This window comes from Marmota monax, unplaced genomic scaffold (assembly GCF_021218885.2).
Source record: "Marmota monax isolate L192 unplaced genomic scaffold, Marmota_monax_Labrador192_F-V1.1 WCK01_AAM20220418_F8-fsc00003, whole genome shotgun sequence".
Lineage (NCBI taxonomy): Eukaryota > Metazoa > Chordata > Mammalia > Rodentia > Sciuridae > Marmota > Marmota monax.
The window spans coordinates 3,424,802-3,446,735 of NW_026694084.1; the positions used below are offsets into that span (position 1 = coordinate 3,424,802).

Below are 21,934 nucleotides of genomic sequence, written 5' to 3' on the forward strand. Positions count from 1 at the left end.
TCTTTAGAGTTTTGTAGTTTTCATTGTAGATGTCTTTCGCCTCTTTTGCTAGATTGATTCCCAAATATTTTTTCCAGGCTATTGTGAGTGGGATAGTTTTCCTAATTTCTCTTTCATTTGATTCATATTAATGTATAGGAATGCAATTGATTTATGTGTGTTAATTTTATATCCTGCTAATTTGCTAAATTCATTTGTGAATTCTAGAAGTTTCTGGTGGAGTTTTTTTGAGTCTTCTAAATATAGAATCATGTTGTCAGCAAATAGAGGTAGTTTGAGTTTGAGTTCGTTTCCTATTCATAATCCCTTTAATTTCTTTCTTCTAATTGCTCTGGCTAGAGTTTCCAGGACTATGTAGATGAGAAGTGATAAGAGAAGGCATCCCTGTCTGAGTTCTTATAGGGAATGCTTTCAACTTTTCTCCATTTAGAAAGATGTTAACATTAGGTTTAGTATTTATAGCTTTTACAATGTTAGGTATATTCCTTCTATCCCTAGTTTTTCTGGTGTTTTGAACATGAATGGATGATGTATTTTGCCAAATGCTTTTTCTGAATCTATTTCGGGAACCATCTGATTCTTGTCTTTAAGTCTATTGATGGGATGTATTACATTCATTGATTTTCATATGTTGAACTCCACTTAATCATGGGGCACTATCTTTTTTAATGCATTTTTGTATGCAACTTATCAGTATTTTATTAAGAATTTTTGCATCTATGTTCATCAGGGATATTGGTCTGAAATTTTCTTTCCTCGATGTAGACACCAAATTTTTAAATAAAATTCTAGCAAACTGAATCCAGCAATATGAAAAAGGATTATATATAATAACCAGGTGGATGGCTGGCTCAGTATATGAAAATCAACCAATATAATTCTTTGTATTAATAGACTAAAAGACAAAACCCAGACAAATATCTCCAAAGAGGCGGAAAATCATTTGATAAAATCCAACGTCCTTTCATTAAAAATATATTCAATACACAATATACTAGGAATAGAAGATAGAGGTCATCTTAAAAAAAAAAAACTCCTGGCTAACATCCTACTTAATAGTGAACTACTAAAAGCCTTACCCATAAGATTAAGAACTAGCAAGAAGGTTCAATCTTTCCATGTCAATTTAACATTGTGCTGGAGGTTCCAGCAAGGGGAATTAGCAAGAAAGAAAATGCATCTAGATTAGAAAGAAAAAAATAAAACTTGCTGTTCACAGAAGACATAATCTTATCTATGGAAAATCCTAACTGCGTAGGTGGGGGACTCTTACAGATAATAGCTAAAACAAATTCTGTAAATCCTGTAATGGTGTAAGTTAAAGGATCTATATATAAAAGTCAATTATCTCTTTAACACACTACTAAAGAGCAACCTGACAATACTTCTTAAATGCCATTTAAAATAGGATAAAAAAGAGTGGCATCAGAATCAATGTAATGAAAGACAAATTGTAAATTTGCTTGTAAAGTGAAAACAAGAAAATATTGTTGAAAATTAAAAGATCTAAGCAAATAGAATACATCCCATGTTGACAGATTGGAAGTTTTAATGTTGTAAAGATGGCAATACTGCCCAAGTTGACCTGGGGATTCAGCACAATTCCTATCAAAATTATAGCTGCTTTGTTTGTAGAATTGACAGATTGATCCTAACATTCATATACAAATGCAAGGGACCCAGAATAGACAAAACAACCCTGAAGATTAAAAAAAAAAAAAAATCAAAGTTGTAGAACTTAACGCTACCTGATTTCCAAATGTAATATAAAGCTACCGTACAAGATACTGTGGTATTTAAGGCAGACAAATAGATCAATGCAATAAATGGGAGTCCAGAAACAAAACTTTACAACTGTGGTCAGCCAATTTCATTATCAGCCGAGGAGAGTGAGATAGTCAATGGGGAAAAAATCTTATTTTTTTTTCAATTTTAATTTGTTATATATAACAATAGAATGCATTACAATTCATGAGAATCGTATTTTCAACCAATGGTACTGAAACAATTGGATATCCTCATGCAGAAGAATGAAATTGTATCCCTATCCCATAACATACACAAAAACTTAATCGAAATGCTTCAAAGACCCTAAATATAAAACTGTAAAACACTAAGAAGAATATATAAATCTTCATGGCCCTGAATGAGGCAAAGTTTTCTAAGATCTGATCTCAAAAACACAAAAATAAAAAAAAAAAATGTGACTTCATCAAAATTAAATGCATTTTGTGTTTCAAAGGACACTATCAGTAAAGTAAAAAAATAGGGTTAGGGGCATGGCTTAGAAGTAGAGGGCTTGCCTGGCATATTTAAGGACCTGAGTTTGATCCCCAGAATTGCACAAAAGGAGAAAGAGTAGGAGGTTTAAAACAAAAAATTAAACTACAGAATGTGAGAAAATATTTGAAAAACATATCTAAGAGGGGAAGACTTGTATACAGATTCTCAGAATATACAACGAACTCCAACAACAACAAAAAGACAAAATGATACAACTAAGTAGGCAAATGATTCAAATAGACATTTCACTAAAGAAGACACAGAGAACCAATAACCTTATGAAAAGACACTCAACACCATTAGTCATTAGGGAAATACAATCCAAATCTACAAAGCAATATCACTTCACAAACATGTGGATAGCTATAGTTTAAAAAAGACAGATAAAGCCAATGTTGAGAACGTGTAGAAATTGGAACTTTCATACAATGCCGGTAGAAATATAAATGTTTCTTAAGAAGAGTTTCGTACTTCCTCAAAAAGTTAAACATAGAATTATGTCCCAATCATTTCACTACTGTGTGTGTGACCAAGAGTAGAAAACATTGTTTTCTCAGAAAGTTGAACATGAACGTCCATAGCAACATTTTTCATTACAGCCCTAAGTGAAAACAGCCCGAATGTCCATTATTTAATACATAAATACACAAAATGCAGTACATCCATGCAATTGAATATTATTCAGTCATTCAAATAAAGTTCTGATATAGGATACAACTTGAATTAACATTGAAAACATGGCTAATAGAAAAAGAACCAAACAGCAGTGAAGCAGCCTAAGGAATGATGTTTACAGGCTGGCAGTATGCTGGTATTTCTAAGCCAGAGAATTTTACATAAATAGAAAAACTTCTGAATTTTGAAGAAAAATTGATAAATCTGGCATGTCAGTACCTGAATTCTGACTTGTGAAAATTGTCTGGAGCTGAATTGAGCCTGTCCCCTTTCTCTGCACTCCCAGATGACTGTAGTTCCCACTGTTCCTTATCGTCTCATATACTGAGGACAAGTATCAGAAACCAATTTCCCATGTACACTTGGGGCTTTTTCCTCACATTTTTGTTATCATTGTTGGTTTGTTTGCTCTTGTTTGTCACATCTCCAAATAGCTTTGTTTAGCATCTCCTTGACCCCAACAAGCAACTGAGATAACTCACAAAGGATGGGCTTTCGAGTCACATACAAGCACTTGATCAGGATGCTCCAATCACCTGTCCAGACCACCTGGCTTCCTTTTCCATAAACCCATTGCTCTTCTCCATTTCCTTCCTCCTTCTTGCACACACAGCATATGCCAATAACTACGCAAGTCAGAGACCTAAGGGTTATCCTAAGCAGCCCATCCCTTCACCTCCTGCACCCATTCAGTGACAGATTCTAGTACAAATGACTTCCTTCACATAGCTTCTGTCTTCCTGCCTTCCAGTCTCCCTATCGTACTCCATTAAAGCTGCTACAACATATCTTAGAATGGGTAACTTAAACACAACAGAAATTTATTGCCCATAGTTCTGGGGACTGGGAATTCCAAGGTCAAGTCACCAGCAGATTTGTGCCAATAGGCCTGTTCCTCATAGATAACACCTTCTACGAGTCCTCACATGGCAGAGAGGACAAACAGGTTCCCTCAAGCCTTTTTTAATAAAGGGCACTGATCATATTCATGATGGTTCTGCACTCATGGTCTAATTACCTCCTTAGGTCCCAAGTCTTAATACTACTGCTGGGACGGTTAGGTTTCAACATATGAATTTGAGAGGACAGACCACAGTACCCCCTTTGCCCTTCATTAAACAAGGCCCTCTCACCCCTCACAGCACTATTGCAAATAGTCCCCTAAGACCCTCCATGCCTCTAGGCTCACTCCCTTCAACCCATGTTCCCTGTGGTCCCAGATTAGCTCGAACAAGCACAAATCTATTTAGAGCACTCAGCATTGCAACTTCGGTGGCACACAGCACCTACACAGGAGGTCAGAGGTCAGTCCAGCCCATGCAGACCTCAGCAGGTGTGCCAACCCGACACACCCGCCTCCTACCCTCAACACTGCACCACCTGTCATCTGTCATTTTCTTGCTAAATGCACATCCCTGTGCTTTTCCCTGCTGCACTCAGTGCCTGCCTCCTGTTCATGAACACCCGCTCATCCTTCAGTACTCAGTCCAGGGCTTGAGAAAACCATGTCTGTTTATCCCACCACCATCCTCAGTTAAAACTGGTTACTCTTACCTTTCGAGTGTTTTTAATCACCAAAAAAAAAAAAAAGAATTTGATACATGTTAATTAGCTCATTTACCTATTCCACAGTGCATATGTATTTCAAAAACCATGTTGTATATGATGAATATGTACAACTGTCAGTTTAAATAAAAATCAGTCTCTTTCTTCACCAGCACTTTGACCACCCGCTAGACTCCATGGGAATCTGGTGCATGCGCTGATCTGCTTGTCAGTTTTTACCTTCCAACTAGTGAGCTCACTGAGCCAGGGGTAGTGTTGGTATCCCCAGCACCTGGCATAGTGCCTGGTACACCTTAGGCACTCCATTCGTGGGTAATCAAAGAAAGTGAATGTTTGCCTAGCACACAAAATTCTTATCGGCCTATGAAACATGAGTTACAAATGAATAAAAAATGTCAGAGAACAGATGACCAAGTGCTCCCTGGCAGGGCAGAGAAAGCAAGAAAATGAAGAATTCAACTCTTGTGAGAGACCCTGCAAGAGACTCCTAACCAGTTCCCCATGCCCAGTTTGCAGCCAGAGGGGTTTTTTCTGAATACAACCTGGATTCAAACACTTTCCTTTTGGGGGACTCCCTCAGCACCTCTGGAGGCAGGGCTTTCCTGTCTCTGAAGCCCCAGCCCCACCTTCTCCTGGTTCTCTCCTCCCCAGTCATGTGGCCTTCGGCCAGTCCTTGCTTGCTGCTGCTCTGCCTCTCCCATGGCAAGTTCAGCTGTTCCTGCTGTGTCTCTGCTGAACACCGTCCCTCCCTGCCGCTTCAAGTTGATTCCTGCCAGCCTCCAGCCCTCAAGGCATTCTTACTGGCTCAGTGCTGGGCTTCCCTGTCCTGAGAGGTCAGGAAAACCCTGCTCAGCTCAGTTCCCAGCACACAGGTACATCCCTGCCAGGGGACGCAGACCCCGGGCTCCTGTGTACTAATCTGGCTCCAAATGAGAGAAAGGGAAATGAAACAGCTTTGAGCCTTCACTCTGGACAGGAACCCGTCCAACAATGTTCAGTAGTTAATGGAAGGCATGTAGTTCAGAAGTCATTCAGTAACCTTGGGTTGCTTCTCTGATGCATGGGTGGGGAGTGGGTATGAGCCCTGCCCCGCCCACCCCCAGGGACTCATTGAAGCACCTCCAACCAAGCAGCCTGCAAGGGAATGTCCCGGCAAAGCAGTAGTATGAGTTTCTCCTTCTCTTGTTACATTTCCAGGACTATTTCAGTGCCCTTAATAGCTAAAGTCTCCACTCCACCTGCAGGGCACCCCTCAGTCTGATGCATTTCACAGTTACCTAACCAAATGATAGAATCACCTCCCAGTCCATATCCAAGTGCCCAGTCCTGGGCTCAGAGAAGGCAGGAAAGAAAAAGTAGGCCTTGGCCACACAGAGCCCCACCTTCCAACACTTCAATCAGGGAGCTCCCTGGGCAGACAATGCCTTTTCCGGAGACTGGTGCCACTCCCACTCCAGAGGAGGGGTGGAGGCCACAGATACCAAGCTCTCAGCAAGAGGGACAGAGCACTGACCCCAGAGATGATTGAGGAAGTCAGTACGACTCATACATACTGCAGCCACTCATCTGTTTAATTAGGCTTCTGAAATCATTCCTGATGAAATTTGCCAGCCTCTATTTTATTTCCTGCTGTACAGTAGAGAAGGGAGCAAAAAAGAAAAAAGAAATTCCACTGCGAGAACATGAGAAAACAAAACGACTGTGATCTAGGGAAGACTTTACCTGGAATATGACTTGACTCGGCTCTTGACCTTCAAAAATGGAAAATGTCATGGGCTTCAGGGGTCCACTAAACTTCCCCTCCTGGCCATATCCAATTGTCTGTTAACAAAGAAAGAGAAAAATCAGCATCTATGATGAACATATGAGCATGTGTCCCTGGCTGACTTTATTAGGGATTTCAGAAGCAGTAATATGAATCATGGGATTCTAACATAGATAAAAACAATGTGAAATCTGGCCAAAACAGGCAGAAAACAATCTAATATTGGCTAAGGGACCACCCTGTCAAAGCACTTTGCTGTGAGCTTGGTATTGCTCTTGCTGTTTAACCATCTCTGCAGTTGCTCAAGGGGAGAATATTAACATCGCCTGTTACCAATGAGGCTGAGAGGAGTTGAGCCCAGAGTGACACATATAAGTGATGGACAGATATGTCTGAGCCAAAGCTCAAGTTCTCCCACAATACTGCTCAGCCTTCTAAATTCTATAGGGTTTTACACTTCCCTCCACTCCTATTTTATGAGGCCATCCATGGCAGATTCCCAGCATTCTAGAGTTTATAGTCACCTTAAGGCCAACTGATTCTATAAGGGAAGAAAATATGTGGATGTGTGAAGCACAGGCTTACTTGGCATGAAGTTAATTTTAGTCCAATTTGAATCTGAAATTGTACTGAAACTTTTTAAAAGCTTACTACTTTAACATTGGGTTGTACCTTATATTCATTTAGAAAAATAAAATCACAAAATATTTACTATAAGCAGTGACCTCACAATGATTCTAAAATCTAAAGACCTTAAACAAACCCAGACCAGCTGTGACAGTAAGAGTTCATATTTGCTAAGTTAGTATATGTGGGGCTCTGTCATAGGTACATTTAATCCTGGTGACAGGATTTACTCTACCAGAATAAACTATCTCCTGTAAAAACGGGTAATGGTAAACTCAAGAGGAAGAGAAGCAATTTGCCCAGTTCATGGCTAGAAGCAGAATTTAAACCTTTAATTCTGAGACAGGCTCTCTTAGCTACTATGTGCCACTGCCCACCAGAGGACACAAAAGCAGCCTGAATGGAAAGCCAGCTATAATGGCAATGTGCCAGAAGTTGTGACTTTCATCCTGGAGAATGGGGAGCCTTCAGGGGCAGCCCTGCCAGCACAGTATTCCTCACCATGACAGCTTACCGAAGGGAGATGCCAGGCAGAGTGGAGCAGGGGTATAGAGGAAGGGACAGCCAGCCAGCCACCCAGGTGGTGGGGACACCCTCTAGGACCAGGGACTTGGTGTCCCATATGGGATGCTGACCTCCCCTCCTTCCCGGGTGGCTCTTTGCGTCTCCCATTTTTGGTGGAAATAGGACATAGGTTAGGTTAAAATCAGAAGCATGAATGACAAGCCAATTTTTGAAACTAGACAAGTAAAAATCAAAAAAGGGAGAACTGGGTGGGGTGAAGAGAATGTGTTTTCTACTTTAGGGAGAGCAAGCACACTCTTGTCATGGAAACTGCTGCCCACTGAGGATCACCTAAAATAATCAGAATATGAGCAAAGTCCTACATATAATCCCTCAGTTTGTTGAATCATAACTAGTTGGTATTAGTAGTATGATTTAAAAAAAAAAAACAGCAACACACAAAAACAGAAGACTGTTAAACTTGCTCTTCTGAGTTGTGGCAGATCTTTGGGTTTGCTATCCTTGGTCATTACCAACCCCTCTCTTTTGCTGTATTCCACCAACTGGAAGTCAAGTTGCATGTCTTTCAGATTCTGTTGCAGCCAGAATGGTGGCCAAGTCAACCACTTCTGGTTTGTGAAATAAGAGGGAATTCTGCATTTTATACTCCCGACGGAGGAGGAAAGATGTGGGTGTCACAGCCCTTCCCTGTGGCTCCTGCTGATTTGGTGGACCTCATGTCTGAGCCAGGACAGCCACCAGGATCCACAAGGGCACAAACCAGATCAAAAGATACTGGAGCAAAGAGAAAGAAGCCCGAGTCACTGATAACTTCATGAAACTGCTGCACCTACCACCCGCCCTGGATTAACCACTTCGGGTTTCTTATTATCTGAGGAAACCAAACCCCTATTTATTCAAGAAGTTCTAGAGTCAAATTCCCTGTTACTTGCAGCTAAAAGCACACTTACTCAGTAACTTTACAGACTTCTAGCCATCTAGTTCTTAATAAGTTTTTTTCCTTTGGGGGCTCAGCCTTCTTTCCGCCGCTTCTCCACTTCTTGTCTACTGTCATTAACTGCTTGGAAGGTGGGGACACAAGAGCTGGTACTGATGTCCAGGTGCCACCCTGGTGGCTCCAGGATGCAGGCAGTACTTTCCGTGGAGCTACTGCTCAACAGCAACATACCACCATCAGCTCTGTGCTCACTCCAGCCAGCAGACAGCCTTTGAGCTGCTCACACCAGTGAAACTACCTTAGCTAGCAAACCTCACTAACAAGGCTCCATATCCCTATGGGGATGAGCTGTCCCACCCACCAGAAAGGAGGGCTGGGTCACAGTTCCAGGGTTCAAAGTTGCATCCTTGTTTCGGGGCAACAAATCTTTCTTCCTGCCCATTAATATGACTATTGGGGCTATAAAGATTTCAAAATACATGTGCATGCTATGAGTCATCAGGCCACACCAGAAGAACTGGGAAGGATGGTGTGGTAGAAAGTAGTGAAAGGACACCTTCATCCAGCAAGAAAAACGCATGTCCCCTTCTCAGACAAGAAGCAAATGAGCTCACTGATAGCCAAGAAATGTGTTAGAATCTTCTCTCTTGAATCTCACTGTTGCTTCTTAATATAAGTCCATAATCATGTATTTCTACTGCTTCTGGTACTGTGCTAGGTGCCGAGTTTGTTGCAAAGATCACTATACAGTCCTTTCATGGAAGTCAGGGTCCATATGGCTGTAGACACTGAACATTTAAAATGCTATAGCGACACTAACAGCTAATATTTATTGAGCTCTTAGACTGTGAGTCACTGACTCAAGAGCTTTATAAGTGCATTTTATTTAACTGCAACAATATCCCACAAGGCAAGTACTGTCATTCAAGCCATTTCAAAGGGCAGAAAACTGAGGTCCAAATCCAACATAATTCATTCAAGTTCCTACTAGCGATAAGTGGTAGCAACAAGTTTGAACCAGGTCTGACTTTACCGCCACCATAAAGTCATGTAGATAGAAAGTCAAATGAGAGAGTAGGAAGGATAGTGAAGTCCAATGGGGGTGTTTGTCCCAGCCCTTGATACAATCCTGGGACAAGCCTTGAGCAACCAGACTGTGAGGACGCACTTGGCTCCAAGTTTGAGCTGTGTTTTTTTCCCCTGGAGGAAGTTCAGATGGTTTGGCAAGTTGGACTATTTCACTCCACTAAGATGTTGAGCTGTGTGAGCTTTAAGGGACTTTCTGGGACTTCAAATTTGGTGTATTATTTTGGAATCCCAGAAGAAAGGAAGCAAGATTTGAGGTGTGTGGATCTAAAGTTTCTTTCTAAGGGGAAAAAACAGATGTGTCCCTATAACCTTGCTTCATAATACAATGAACTTTTGGGCAAACTTTGTGAACCTCAGGAGCCTCATGGGTAAAATAAGAATGGCTCCCACTCTCTCCCCAAGGTCAAGGGCAGGACTCTAACCACCCCCCCCCTTGGTTCCAAGCTCTAGAAACCGATCAGTCCATGGATTAGCTCAACAAATGGCTAACAACAACTGCACCAGAGAACTCCAGAACTTCTATTAGAAGAAAAAAGAAAAATACAGAGCAAAGAAGAGTTGAAAATAGAGGGAATGATTTTCTTGATATGTTTTGGTGATGGTCATTCATGATCAAAGTGAAAAAAAATGTCAGGATTAAGGAATACAGATTTAGACATGTGTCACTATAATTTCTTTCCTTCCCTAAACTGTACGTCTTCACACAAAGGATAGATTAGTTTTAGACTTAGCTTCTAAAACCCAATACCAGCACTCAGGCAGAGGAGAAAGTGCCTCCTCCAGATAAAGGACAGACATGATTGTAACCACTTCATTGGAATTGTCACATCAGAACACTGTGTCCATTCTATAGCAAGTTGATTTTGATAGGACACCTTTTGAAGTGATGATAACCATTCTTTCTCTAGTATGAGGTAGAAGGATAACAGAAAATATTCCAGTAAACAAGCAGAGAAGAACACCCTCTTCTCTTACCAAATAAAGTGTAAGAAGACACAGCGAGCGAAGGAGCACCGGAGACATCTTGCTGTTCTCTACTCACACTCCTGTGAATAAACCGCAGATAAACGTGGTTATTCGCCAGTCTTAAAACCATCTTTTTCCAAACCAGTAAGAATCACTGGATGATATCCAGTTGCAAACCTAGTAAAACGGGATTCCTATAGGCCAGTTCCCCTCTGTGGAACAGCCCGGTCTTCCAGAAGCTTCATGATTCCCCTATCCATAGCAACTTGTAGGCTGACATCTCCCAAGGAGCTCTCTGCAATTTCATTTAACTGCTTTCCTCTATTATAACTTTCTTCAGAGCCTTAAAAGATAGTCAAGAAGTCTTTTTCAACTTTGGGGATTATTTTGTTTGGATTTGGTTTTTAAAATAGTTTTCACTCTTATTATATGGGTGTGGAAGATACATTTTGGCAAATGCCAGGATAACTAGGTTAAAAAACATTAATCGTTCTTATTCAAATCTGCAAATACAGACAGCTGGGTGGTTGGACACGCCTGTAATGCCAGCAGCTCAGGAGGCTGAGGCAGGAGGATCGTGAGTTCAAAGCCAGCCTCAGCAAAAGTGAGGCACTAAGCAATTCTGAGACCCTGTCTCTAAATAAAATTCAAAACAGGACTGGGAATGTGGCTCAGTGGTTGAGTGCCCCCGAGTTCAGTCCCTAGTATGTGCGCGCATACACACACACACACACACACACACACCAAAAAAAGAAAAAAGCTGCAAATACATAAGATTCCTCAAGTAGAAAAAGCTCAAGAATGTTTATGATCCTTCATTCAAAGGCCTCACCCTGCTGCCTCTTTGGTGTTCTAAGTTTTATTGTGACCTGGTGCAATACACCTGAAGAAAATAATATATTACTTATTTCTCCAAAAGAGACCAAATAAAAATCCAAACTCTGTTCACATTGTCTTCTGTTCAGAATAATTTTTCATTTTCTCCTTGAGGTTTTATATTTGAGAAATTATAACTTTCAGCCAGAGACATGTCATGATTAAACAACTTTAAGATGTGACATAAATTTTCCAAATGGCCTATAAAGCAGCACTGCTGCCTGTTATAACACTGGACTGTCAAAAATTTAAATTAAATTTAAAAACGAGGAAATAAAAAATGTATTCATTTCACTACAATCTAATAATTCTATTATCTTTAGGGATTATGGATGATCCTGATTTACTTCATCTTTTTCTTTATTTTTGAAGTTTTTCTATGTTGAACATAAATATCACTAATAATCAGGGGAAAAATAGTTATTAAAAATTTAACTACCCTGAAAATGTAGACCCTAAAAGTAGTAAACGCTTTTACATTTCTGTAGCTAGTATTTTAACTTTAAAAAGGTGATAGTGCTATCCCAATTTAGTCTCACAAATGCCCTGGGAGATTAAAAAAAATGAGCATTTATTATGATTACCTATGAGGTAAATTTGTGGAGAGAACTTTAAAAATGGTCTAACAGGCCTGGTGTGGTGGCACACACCTGTAACCCCAATGGCTCTGGAGTCTGAGGCAGGAAGATAGCGAGTTCAAAGCCAGCCTCAGCAAAAAGCAAGGCACTAAGCAACTCTGAGACCCTGTCTCTAAATAAAATACAAAATAGGGCTGGGGATGTGGCTCAGTGGTAGAGTTCCCGAGTTCAATCCCCATACCCCCTCCCCTGAAAAAAAAAAAAAAGATCTAACTGAGTGGTACAGAAGGGAGGCTCAGAGCCAGATAGTCTAGGCTACAACCCAGCTCTGCTTTGGCCATGAGTGTACAACTTCATTGATCAGTGACTCAGTTTCCTCAAAACACCTAGCAATTGCTTAACAAATATGTGTTCTTACAATTTTCTCACAGACATGAGTTAGGAACTGTTATTCTCATTTTGAGGAAATTGAGATTCAAAGTTAAACCTTTTGCCTAAAGACATACAGCTAAGAAGTAACATTATTGGGATTCACCAGTTCTCTTGATAGCAAAGTTCAAAACTTCTTTCAACTAACTGCTATAACCTATTATAGTGTGATAGTTACATGTATACAGATATAGACATAGAGAGATGTAAATATATATAAACAGATATAGACAGATAAAATAGCTATATAGACATCTATATCTACATAGATCTATATAGATACATACATATATACATATATAGAGAGAGATATAGTTATATTTACATAGATCTATCTTATGCCAAGGTTCCACAGCAATTTTAAGGAAAAGCTAGGATTAAAATCTTTCTAGATTCTTAGATTCATGAATTCCTTGATTGTTTAAAAATTAGTTTTGGGGGCTGGGGATGCGGCTCAAGTGGTAGCGCGCTTGCCTGGCATGTGCGGGGCTCTGGGTTCGATCCTCAGCACCACATAAAAATAAAGACGTTGTCTTCACTGAAAACTAAAAAATAAATATTAAAAAAATTAGTTTTTGCAAAAGAATTTCGTTGACATGTGCAAACATCATTTTAGACTAACTTGTTAAACATAAGAGGTTTTTTTTTTTAATTGTTATAGACTTCTAATTAAGAAGACAGGTATGGAGACAAATGGAAACAAGTTACAAGTAATCCCAGAACCTAGAATATCACAAGATGAAATACTTCCATATCCATAAATTCCACATCTACAGGTTCAACCAGATTAAAAATATTCATAGAAAAATGCATCTGTACCAAACATGCACACTTTTTTGTCATTATTCTCTAAACAATACAGTATAATTATTATTTACATAGTATTTACATTGTATTAGGTATTTAAGTAACCTAGAGATAATTTCAAGTATTGGGAAAATGAACAGGTTATATGCAAGTACCATTTTATAAGGGGATTTGAGCACACTTGGATTTTGGTATCCAAAGGGATCATGGAACTAATCCTTATGGAAACTTTAGGATGACTATATGTATAAATGAATAAATTTCTCTTAACTAGTTTTTTTTTTTTTAATATTAGCAAACTGAACCACAATGCACATGATCAGCTATCAACCAAGATTTGCTTAATAGAAGTAAAAAGGGAGCTGGGCACAGTGGTGCAGGCCTGTAATCCCAGCATCTTGGGAGGCCGAGACAGGAAGATCGTGTGTTCAAAGTCAGCCTCAGCAACAGCAAGGTGCTAAGCAACTCAGTGAGACCCCGTCTCTAAGTAAAATACAAAATAGAGCTGGGCATGTGGCTCAGTAGTTAGGTGCCCCTGGGTTCAATCCCTGATGCAAAGAAAAAAGTTTTAAGAGACAGTAACAACACATCTGGGGATCCTGACACATCCGGGGATCTTTCTCCTCAAACTGCTCAGCATTCATGATCTCACAGGCTGCTCCCAACTCTCCCAGCCTTATCTGCCACTCCCTCCCACACCCAGCCATGCTATACACCCCATGCACTTTGCCCCAAAGCTCCACTGGGTCCATGCTCCAGCCCTTGCCGCTTTCCCCAACCTAGCACAGGCCTGGCACAGAGAAGACGGACAATGGATACTTGATCAATGAACTTGGATTGAGATTATCCTTTCTTATCTCTGCTTTTAGTCTTCATACCTTATCATCTAGGTCCAACTTATTCATTTATTCAAACAACATTGAACCAAGCTTCCTGTATGTGCCAGATCTTATGTTAAGAATTGGGACATCAAAATAAAGAGTTTGGGGTCTGCCTTCATAGAGCTATGACTCAAATCCTTTGAAATTTTCCCCGATTTCCAGTCAAAAGCCTCTTCTTCCCAAAGCCCTTCTCCACCCACATTTTCCATCATTTATTTATATGTTGGAATTACTGCCTCTAATAGAAAATAAAATCCTACAGGCTAGAGGCCTTTTTTTTTTAACCTCTTAGAGCTCTTTATACTATATCTTGAATATATTAAGCCCTCAACAAATGTTTGCTAAAATCAAAAATACTTGTCATTGTCTAAGATGGATGTCCTATTAATTTGTTCTCATCTCTAAGACCTTTCAGAATAATAGGCTGGGGATATAGTTCAGTTGGTAGAGTGCTGGCCTCGCATGCACAAGGCCCTGGGTTCAATCCCCAACACCACACACACACACACACACCCCAAAAAACGTAACATGTTAAAGGAAACCAGTTTCAGATTTAAAGCATTATTGGACATAAAATACAATCATACATTTTTACTATCGATAAGAAAGCTGGTTTCTCTTTTAAATATACAAACATTTTTTTGCTGGGTAACAGTTGAAAAATGGTTGAAATATATCATCTATCCTTAAACCAATTTTGTTTTTTAGCACTTTTAACCTTTCAAAGAAATACAGGTTGAATGATAGAAAAGCAAATAAAATGAATGCCTTACTTTAGTCCGATGCTCCACAGGCCACTAATGTTTTAATGGAAATGCGTTTATCTTTTGTCATTTACATTTAGTCTCACCCATTACAGGAGGATTTCCAGTGGGAAACAGAATCGGTTTCCACTCCCATGCATGGGGTGCCATGACTTGAGGACAAATCTACCACACCATGCAGTTGGTGGGAATGTGAACTCTGGAGTTAGACCTATTCATTTGGGCCCTGGCTCCTCCACTGCCTCATGGCCCCATTTACTCCTCTGTAATTCAGGAATAATAACAGCATCTATCATTGAGAGTGATGGAATTCAATGGGTTAATATTTGGAACAGTGTTTGTCAAACAGAAAGTCACCCTGCACTCAAGTTTGCTTGGAGGGAGATTTAGTTGCCCTATAGGACCCCTCTCTTCCCAATGCTCAACTTCTGGCAGCCCACCATTGAGAATATTCAAGAATCAGCCTCCACAGCACATCATCACAGCCAAATCAAGTGGTGAGGCACAGACTTTACCCAAATGATTCAGAGCAAATTTCACTAATGCTAGGATTATGTCTGAGGAGGACTTTGTTCTCTCAAATAAGTCTTGCTTTTACTTCCTCTTTGCAAGGACACCATACACCAATACTATACCTGGGGTCATGATGAGGCTGATGGGAAACCATTATTTGAAACTGAAGCTGTCTAAAACCACCAATCATCCATATACAATAGGTCCACTCAGTAGATTTTCAGAGAGTTCAGCGACATTTCATCTGAACTATTGAAACAGTTGACCCAACCATCTGCTTGGAATTTCTGCTATTTATCAGTGTCTCCCTCAGGTGCAAGGACTAACTTCAGACAGTTCCTATGGCAACTATCAGACAGGCCAAGCATATCCTTAGCAGGCTCTTTTCAAAAGGAATTTTGAAAAGAAAAACTCAGTCCCCAAAATGTGGACACACCTCACCTACCAGACATCACCACCACGGCTTGCTTTAACCACGGATCAGGGCCTTCCTTAACTTAAAATGTGGAATCAGGGCTGCTGGCCTTGACCTCCAGGGATGTACCTTCACTGAATTCACGGCAGCCCAGAAAACATGGAAATCCCTGCACATTGAAACTGAGTCTACCGGGATCACAACACAAAGGCATCTCACATTTATCAGAAATCATTTGCCATAGTGTTGAATCTTTTTTTTTTTTTAATGCTATACTAGGAATTGAGCCCAGGGGTATTCTACCACTGAGCTACATCTTCAGCCTTTTTAAAATTTTCTATTTTTAATACAGGGTCTTGCTAAGTTGCTGAGGCTGGCCTCAATGTTGTGATCCTCTTGCCTCAGCCTCCTGAGCTACTAGGATTATAGATATGTGCCAGCGCATCCGGCATGCTGAGACTTTTATGTGAATTATCTTACCAATTTCTCAGAAGAACCCTAGGAGCAGATACTATCATAATCTGCCTCTTAAATGAAATCAAAAGATAAAGGTCAAAGAAGTTAATAGACTTGCCCAAAGTTACATTGCCAGGCTCATTCCCATGCCTGTGCTCTTAACTACATAATCTTCAACCTCTGAAAGTATGAACGTCCTGATAAGATACCAAGTATCACCTCACCTGGCAAATCTTTCCAAAGACACAAATACTAAATTTCTTTACTTCATGGCTGTTTCCCCTCTTCATATGCTGACATGGCTCCCCCCGGCCCACACACACATCACCTCTATCCAAAGACAGAGACTGCATCAGCCTGGGATTCTTGCCCCTATGCTGAATATACTTCTGTGTCAAGTTCTCTCTCATTTCCCTTCATGCATCTCCAATTTTTTTAATTAATCCAAATGTCAGCATGGACCACCCCCCTCCCCAATTCATATGCTGGAGTCCAAACTCCCAAGTACCTCAGAATGTGACCTTAAGGTTTTTACAGACATAAAGTTAAAATGAGGCCATTAGGACGGGCCCTAATCCAGTATGACTAGTGACCTTATAAAAAGGGACAATTTAGAGACAGACTCATATATACAGGAAGAAGAGAGGCAAATATGAAGATAATATTTATAAGCCAGGACAACAGATCTGGAAGAGATCTTTCCTGCAGCCCTCAAAGGATGCAACCCTGCAAACACATTGATCTTGGACTTATAGCTCCAGATCTGAGACAGCAAATTTTTGTCATTTAAGCCATTCATTCTATAGTATTTTGTTATGGCAACCCTAGTAAACCAATACGCCAAACTACTCTTGGTTTTGACTGAGTAAGGTGCTAACTATCTCAGGACAGGAATGGCCTCAAAGCGGGGGTTTACTCTGCTATTATACATGTAGTGTCCCTGGAATCCCTGGGGAACTTGAAGCTTGATTTATTCTCCAACTGGGCTCCAATTCTTCCAAGAGACATTAAGACATTTTTAGATACTTTTGTAATTTCCCTATTTATCTGAGTAAGGACAAGGAATTTCCGGTCCCAGTTTTCCAAACCTACAAGTAACTTCAATATGCAAACATTGATTCCACCACCCCCCTCCCTTGCAAAAACAAAAGTGCTAGGTAAATTTTAAGTAGAGCCAGAATCAGTAAGATAATTCATATAAAAGACTTTTAGTAATTCATCTAAGGCTGAGGTTGAGCCAGGCAGCTCCAAAGAACAAAGAAGGGACAGGAGGAGAGGATTGCAAATTTTGTTTTCAAATATTATAGGGTGGTGTGGGCAGGAAAGGATGTGGCTAGAATTCATAACAGCACCAGAACTGAATAGCACCAAATATCCTGTGTGCCATTTATTTTACATCTGCATTGTGTATTGCTAAGAGCAGCATAAATTATAAGGCAAGGCCAGAGATGAATAAAAATCAGATTAAAAGCTGGCTCACACTATTGTTCATCAAGCAGTGTCCAGATCAATCATGCCCATCTTTTGGTCTGACTCACAAATCACAGGCACCAATTACATCACTTAAGGTTTAGAAAACCACAGGAGGAGCAGACCAATTTGCACTTTGACAAATTAGGGACGCAATTAAAGTGGCTCTTAATAAGCTAGGAGCAAGCAGGCAGGCATAAAATCTGGGCTGCTGCCGCACACTTCAGACTGATTATTCCACCTGAGGAGGGAGTGGGCCGCTGGATGGCGTGTTTTTAGTATCGAGAGAGAAAAGGAGGGAGAGACATCCCTACCCCTGCCTCTCACACACACACACACACACACGTGAGCACTTTTCTCACTAAACTTTACAATATAGATATATAAGTCTTTCAGAATGTGAAATTTTTATACATATGTAAAACTGGGATGATTATTAATATGTTCATGACTAGGGCCCATGACCTCATGGGAGGATAGATGGCTTCCCTGGAAAACTTAACATGGTTCAAATTTATATGATCAATTGCCATATAAATTGCTAGAATAATTATTCTTATTAAAGAATAAGGAGGAGCTGGGGTTGGGGCTCAATGGCACATGAGGCACTAGGTTCGATCCTCAGCACCACATAAAAATAAATAAAAAAGGTATTGTGTCCAACTACAACTAAAAACTATGTTTTAAAAAAAAAGAATAAGGAGTTCTAAGGAATATTTTGAGAAATGTGGTCTTGTTTATTCCTGGTTAGCTTTCTTTCTCCCAGCACATCCCCTAAACTGAGCAAGGGATGGTCAACTAGGAAGAAGGGGTCTCTCTGCAGAGTCTCTCAGAGTGTGCCAGCCCTGAACTAGTCAGCAGAGGGAAGGCAGGCTCTAACATGGGCAACAGAAGGCCACTTTGCCCCGGTGCCCCTCTGACATCTTAAGCCTGTAGACAGCATTGAATTCCCTGAGGGAGACAGGTTCACACCTCAGAAACCCTAGGTGGGAGGCAGGGGAAGGACTATTCTTTCCTCCATATCTAGAAGATCATCATCCCAAAGTGACTCCCATCCTCCTCTTTACACCAGGGGACACCTATTTCTTATAAAAGGCAACTTAATTATTTTTGACAGTGTTTCTTCATGTATTAAACCACGCTTCTTCATGTATTATAAAGTGCACAGATGAGCACTTTATCAAGATAATAAGATCACACTTTCTGGCCTTAGCAATTCAGTAGAGGTAAGTCTAAATTAGATTCCATCCCACAGGGTTTAGACATTGAAGGACTTAAAAAAAAAAAAATCAAAAACCACTTGCTGTAATACTAGTTCCTTTACAAGGTGACCCCAAGGCAAGAATTACAATGACAAAAAATGTACAGTCATGCCCAGGTACAACAGGTTAATGCTGTGATTCTATAATTAAATCATAACTGATGATGGATGAGGAGGAAGGCAAGGAAAAGTGAATTTAATTCTACCTAATAAAAGGTGCCATGCCACTGTGAAATCTCATCATGAATTAGTTGTTTTTTTTTTAATTAAAATCCTCAAAAAAAAAACCCTTCATATTTATTGACAATTTGCTAAGTTAAGTACTCTGAACAACACGAATCCTGTTATCCTTCAGGGTAGGAAAATAGTTTACAGAGGATGTCAATCTCAGCACCAAGACCAAGCTCGGAACCACAGGACTTGGCAGCCTTCATGAGGGGAGGAGGTGCCCATCTTTATTTTAAGTATTCTTCAAGAGCAAAAATCTATCATTTTGATTCTCTTTGACCATTACACAACAACTACAAGTGCTGATGTTTTAAAGTAATTAAAATATGGTAAGAAATAATTGACTAGACTACCGAGGATAAAAGACTTCAAAATGTCAGCATTACAAAATATTTTAAGAATAATTTTCTTGCATTGCCTACATATAATCATCAAGTATAGCTTAGTCTGTTACAAACTGCTTGAGTGGAAAAAGAAAATCAGCTCTAGTATAATTAATACCTTAGCCACTGAGTGAACATCTGCTTTTATTAAGTTAATATTTCTTATACATAGGTAAACATTTCTGTTTGTTCTCACAATTAATAGGTAGATGGATATTCCCCTAACAAAATTCAGAATAGCTTTTCTTATTTAGTCAGCAAGCAGGCCACAGAGCAACTAACTCCTTTCTAAATCAACACCAGGGATTTCTGAATGGATGCAATTTTATGGCAGCAAATAAATCTATATATTCTAGCCATGTAAATTAGCACCTATACCATTCATTTATGGACCTTCAGAGAAAGGAAGGTGACAAAACTCAGCTTTCCTTATCAGTCACCTCTCTTGACATGGAGAAAAGTGAGGGCATGCTCTCCCTTCCAGAAATTTCCTTCAACAATGGAATGAGAGTTTAAGTTCCCACCAGGATCTTTTTTTTTTCCCTTTTATAAGAGAAGGAAGAAGGTGCTGGAGATGTGACCTTCATCTTAAACAACAGACTTTTTTCAGGGCTCATCTTGGTAAGTTTCAAAGGATGCCACACCCACATTGCACCTGAAGATTTAAATGGGAACAATTAAAAGGGCATTTATCTGTTGGGTTTTAATTAAATATCTATGAGAACCCAACAGTATATCATTCTCTTCCTATATTGTTGGTTCCCACCTCCTTAATATAGCATTAGTTACTTTCTTGAAAAAAATGGAAGATGTGTGTTTGTGGCAATAGTGATTTTTTTTTTTCCTCCTACAGAACAAACAGTAGTTTCTCAGTTAAACCCAAGTCATGACCTTAACTTGCTCATGAAAAAGGGAGCCAGCACTCATTGAACGTCCACCATGGCCAAGCAATGTGGTAATTCTTTACCTTCCAACCTAATTTACTTTACTTCTCAAAATTACCTCGTTAGGCGGGTTATCTGGTTTTACAGATGAAAAAATTAAGTCAGAGCAATGGAGCCTTCCGCTCTGGGCTTGACACTTTGGACATGATGAAACTGGCCTGACTCATCTGACCAACCCTGAAGACTCATAAACCACATGCCCCATAATCGACTGTAAAGTCTTGCTCAGGAAACGACTCATCTTGCTTCCTGGTGAGAGCTGAATGTCATCCATTTTCCTGATCATTTAAACATGTACTTCTTTCAAACACTGCCTCACTTACTAGTGAAGCTTTTTAAAAAAATAATAATAAAGTCAAGAAAATCTCAGGAAATGCATTCATCGCCTTTTCAATCTCCCATTTGGCATCCTCCACCCCACCCCACCCCACAGAGGGTCTTTCTCCCTAGAAAGTTGCCCATAATAAACAAGACCAGCAAAGACTGGAACTTTGAAGCCCCCAATAAGCGGGACATGATTTAACATCTCAAGATAATACCAATCCACCAACACAGCAGATGCAGCACCTGAAGCTGACCGGCACCATCAGCCTTCCTTTCGCAGTAAAGGCAGGTCTGCCTTGATGTCTTTAATTCTTATTCCAGTACTTTCTTTAAAAGACTTCTCTCCTTTCTACCTCCTTCCATGCTGCATCCTAAACAGTCCTACAAATTCCAAATCAAATCTTGTTCTCTGAGAAGTAGATGGAATGGTCAATCTTTAAAGACCCCATCTGAGAGACTCTAACCTCCTTTGCCTAGAATATAAGGGCTCCAGAACATTGTAAGTCCAGGCATTTATATGTTAATCACAAAGAGTAAATATATGTTTAACCCAAGAACCCCGTTTTCCCTTTAATTCCACTACTAAGCTTGGTCTAACTAAGTCAAATGAATTTCCAAAACATAGACCCACAAAAAGGAACTGCAAAAGAAAGCAACTATGCTCCACTTGTCGCACTGGGAGTGTCTTCCTAGCAATGTCACATAGATCACCTCAAGGAATATATTTGCCTGACAATCCCCCTGCCAATCTAATTTGTCCTTCTTGAAGAAATATGTTATTGACATAATTAAGATGTATCAAGACTTACCGTTCTGTAAATAAGAAAATGGTGGTTAAAAGTTCTTTTCTTCCATTCGGTTGTGGAGACGCCTGCTCAGTCTGGAGGCTCTCCCGAGAACACTGCCTCTGCCCTGCTCTGCCTCCCCAGCCTCTCCCTCACCTTCAGTCAAACATTAACCAGTAACATTTTTTATTGATCTTTGGGAACCAGTGGGTATCATAAAAGTTATCATTGCATTCATTCCAGGAAAGAAACGAGTGTGTGCTGAAAGAAGTTCCATTCCACCTTAACACATCTCAAAATGGGTTGCTGAATTTTTTTTTTTTTTTAATGTAGATGAGCAAATTAGAGGACCAGGAAAAGTTAGGATAAAGTTTTGTGTATTTTCAG

At 40.0% G+C, this 21,934-nt stretch overlaps 1 protein-coding gene across 1 annotated transcript in view; it reads right to left on the bottom strand.

The window, feature by feature from the left end:
- Positions 1-21,680, bottom strand: part of Cdh17 (cadherin 17) — a 65,478-nt gene extending 43,798 nt beyond the window's left edge. The window contains exons 1-3 of the mRNA XM_046464765.2: positions 21,572-21,680; positions 10,443-10,513; positions 6,247-6,345 (exon numbers count right to left, since the gene is read on the bottom strand). Of these exons, the coding sequence (XP_046320721.1) occupies positions 6,247-6,345; positions 10,443-10,490 (147 nt within the window). The 5' untranslated portion in view covers positions 10,491-10,513; positions 21,572-21,680. The remainder of the gene's footprint in view (positions 1-6,246; positions 6,346-10,442; positions 10,514-21,571) is intronic.
- Positions 21,681-21,934: the final 254 nt, after the last annotated feature.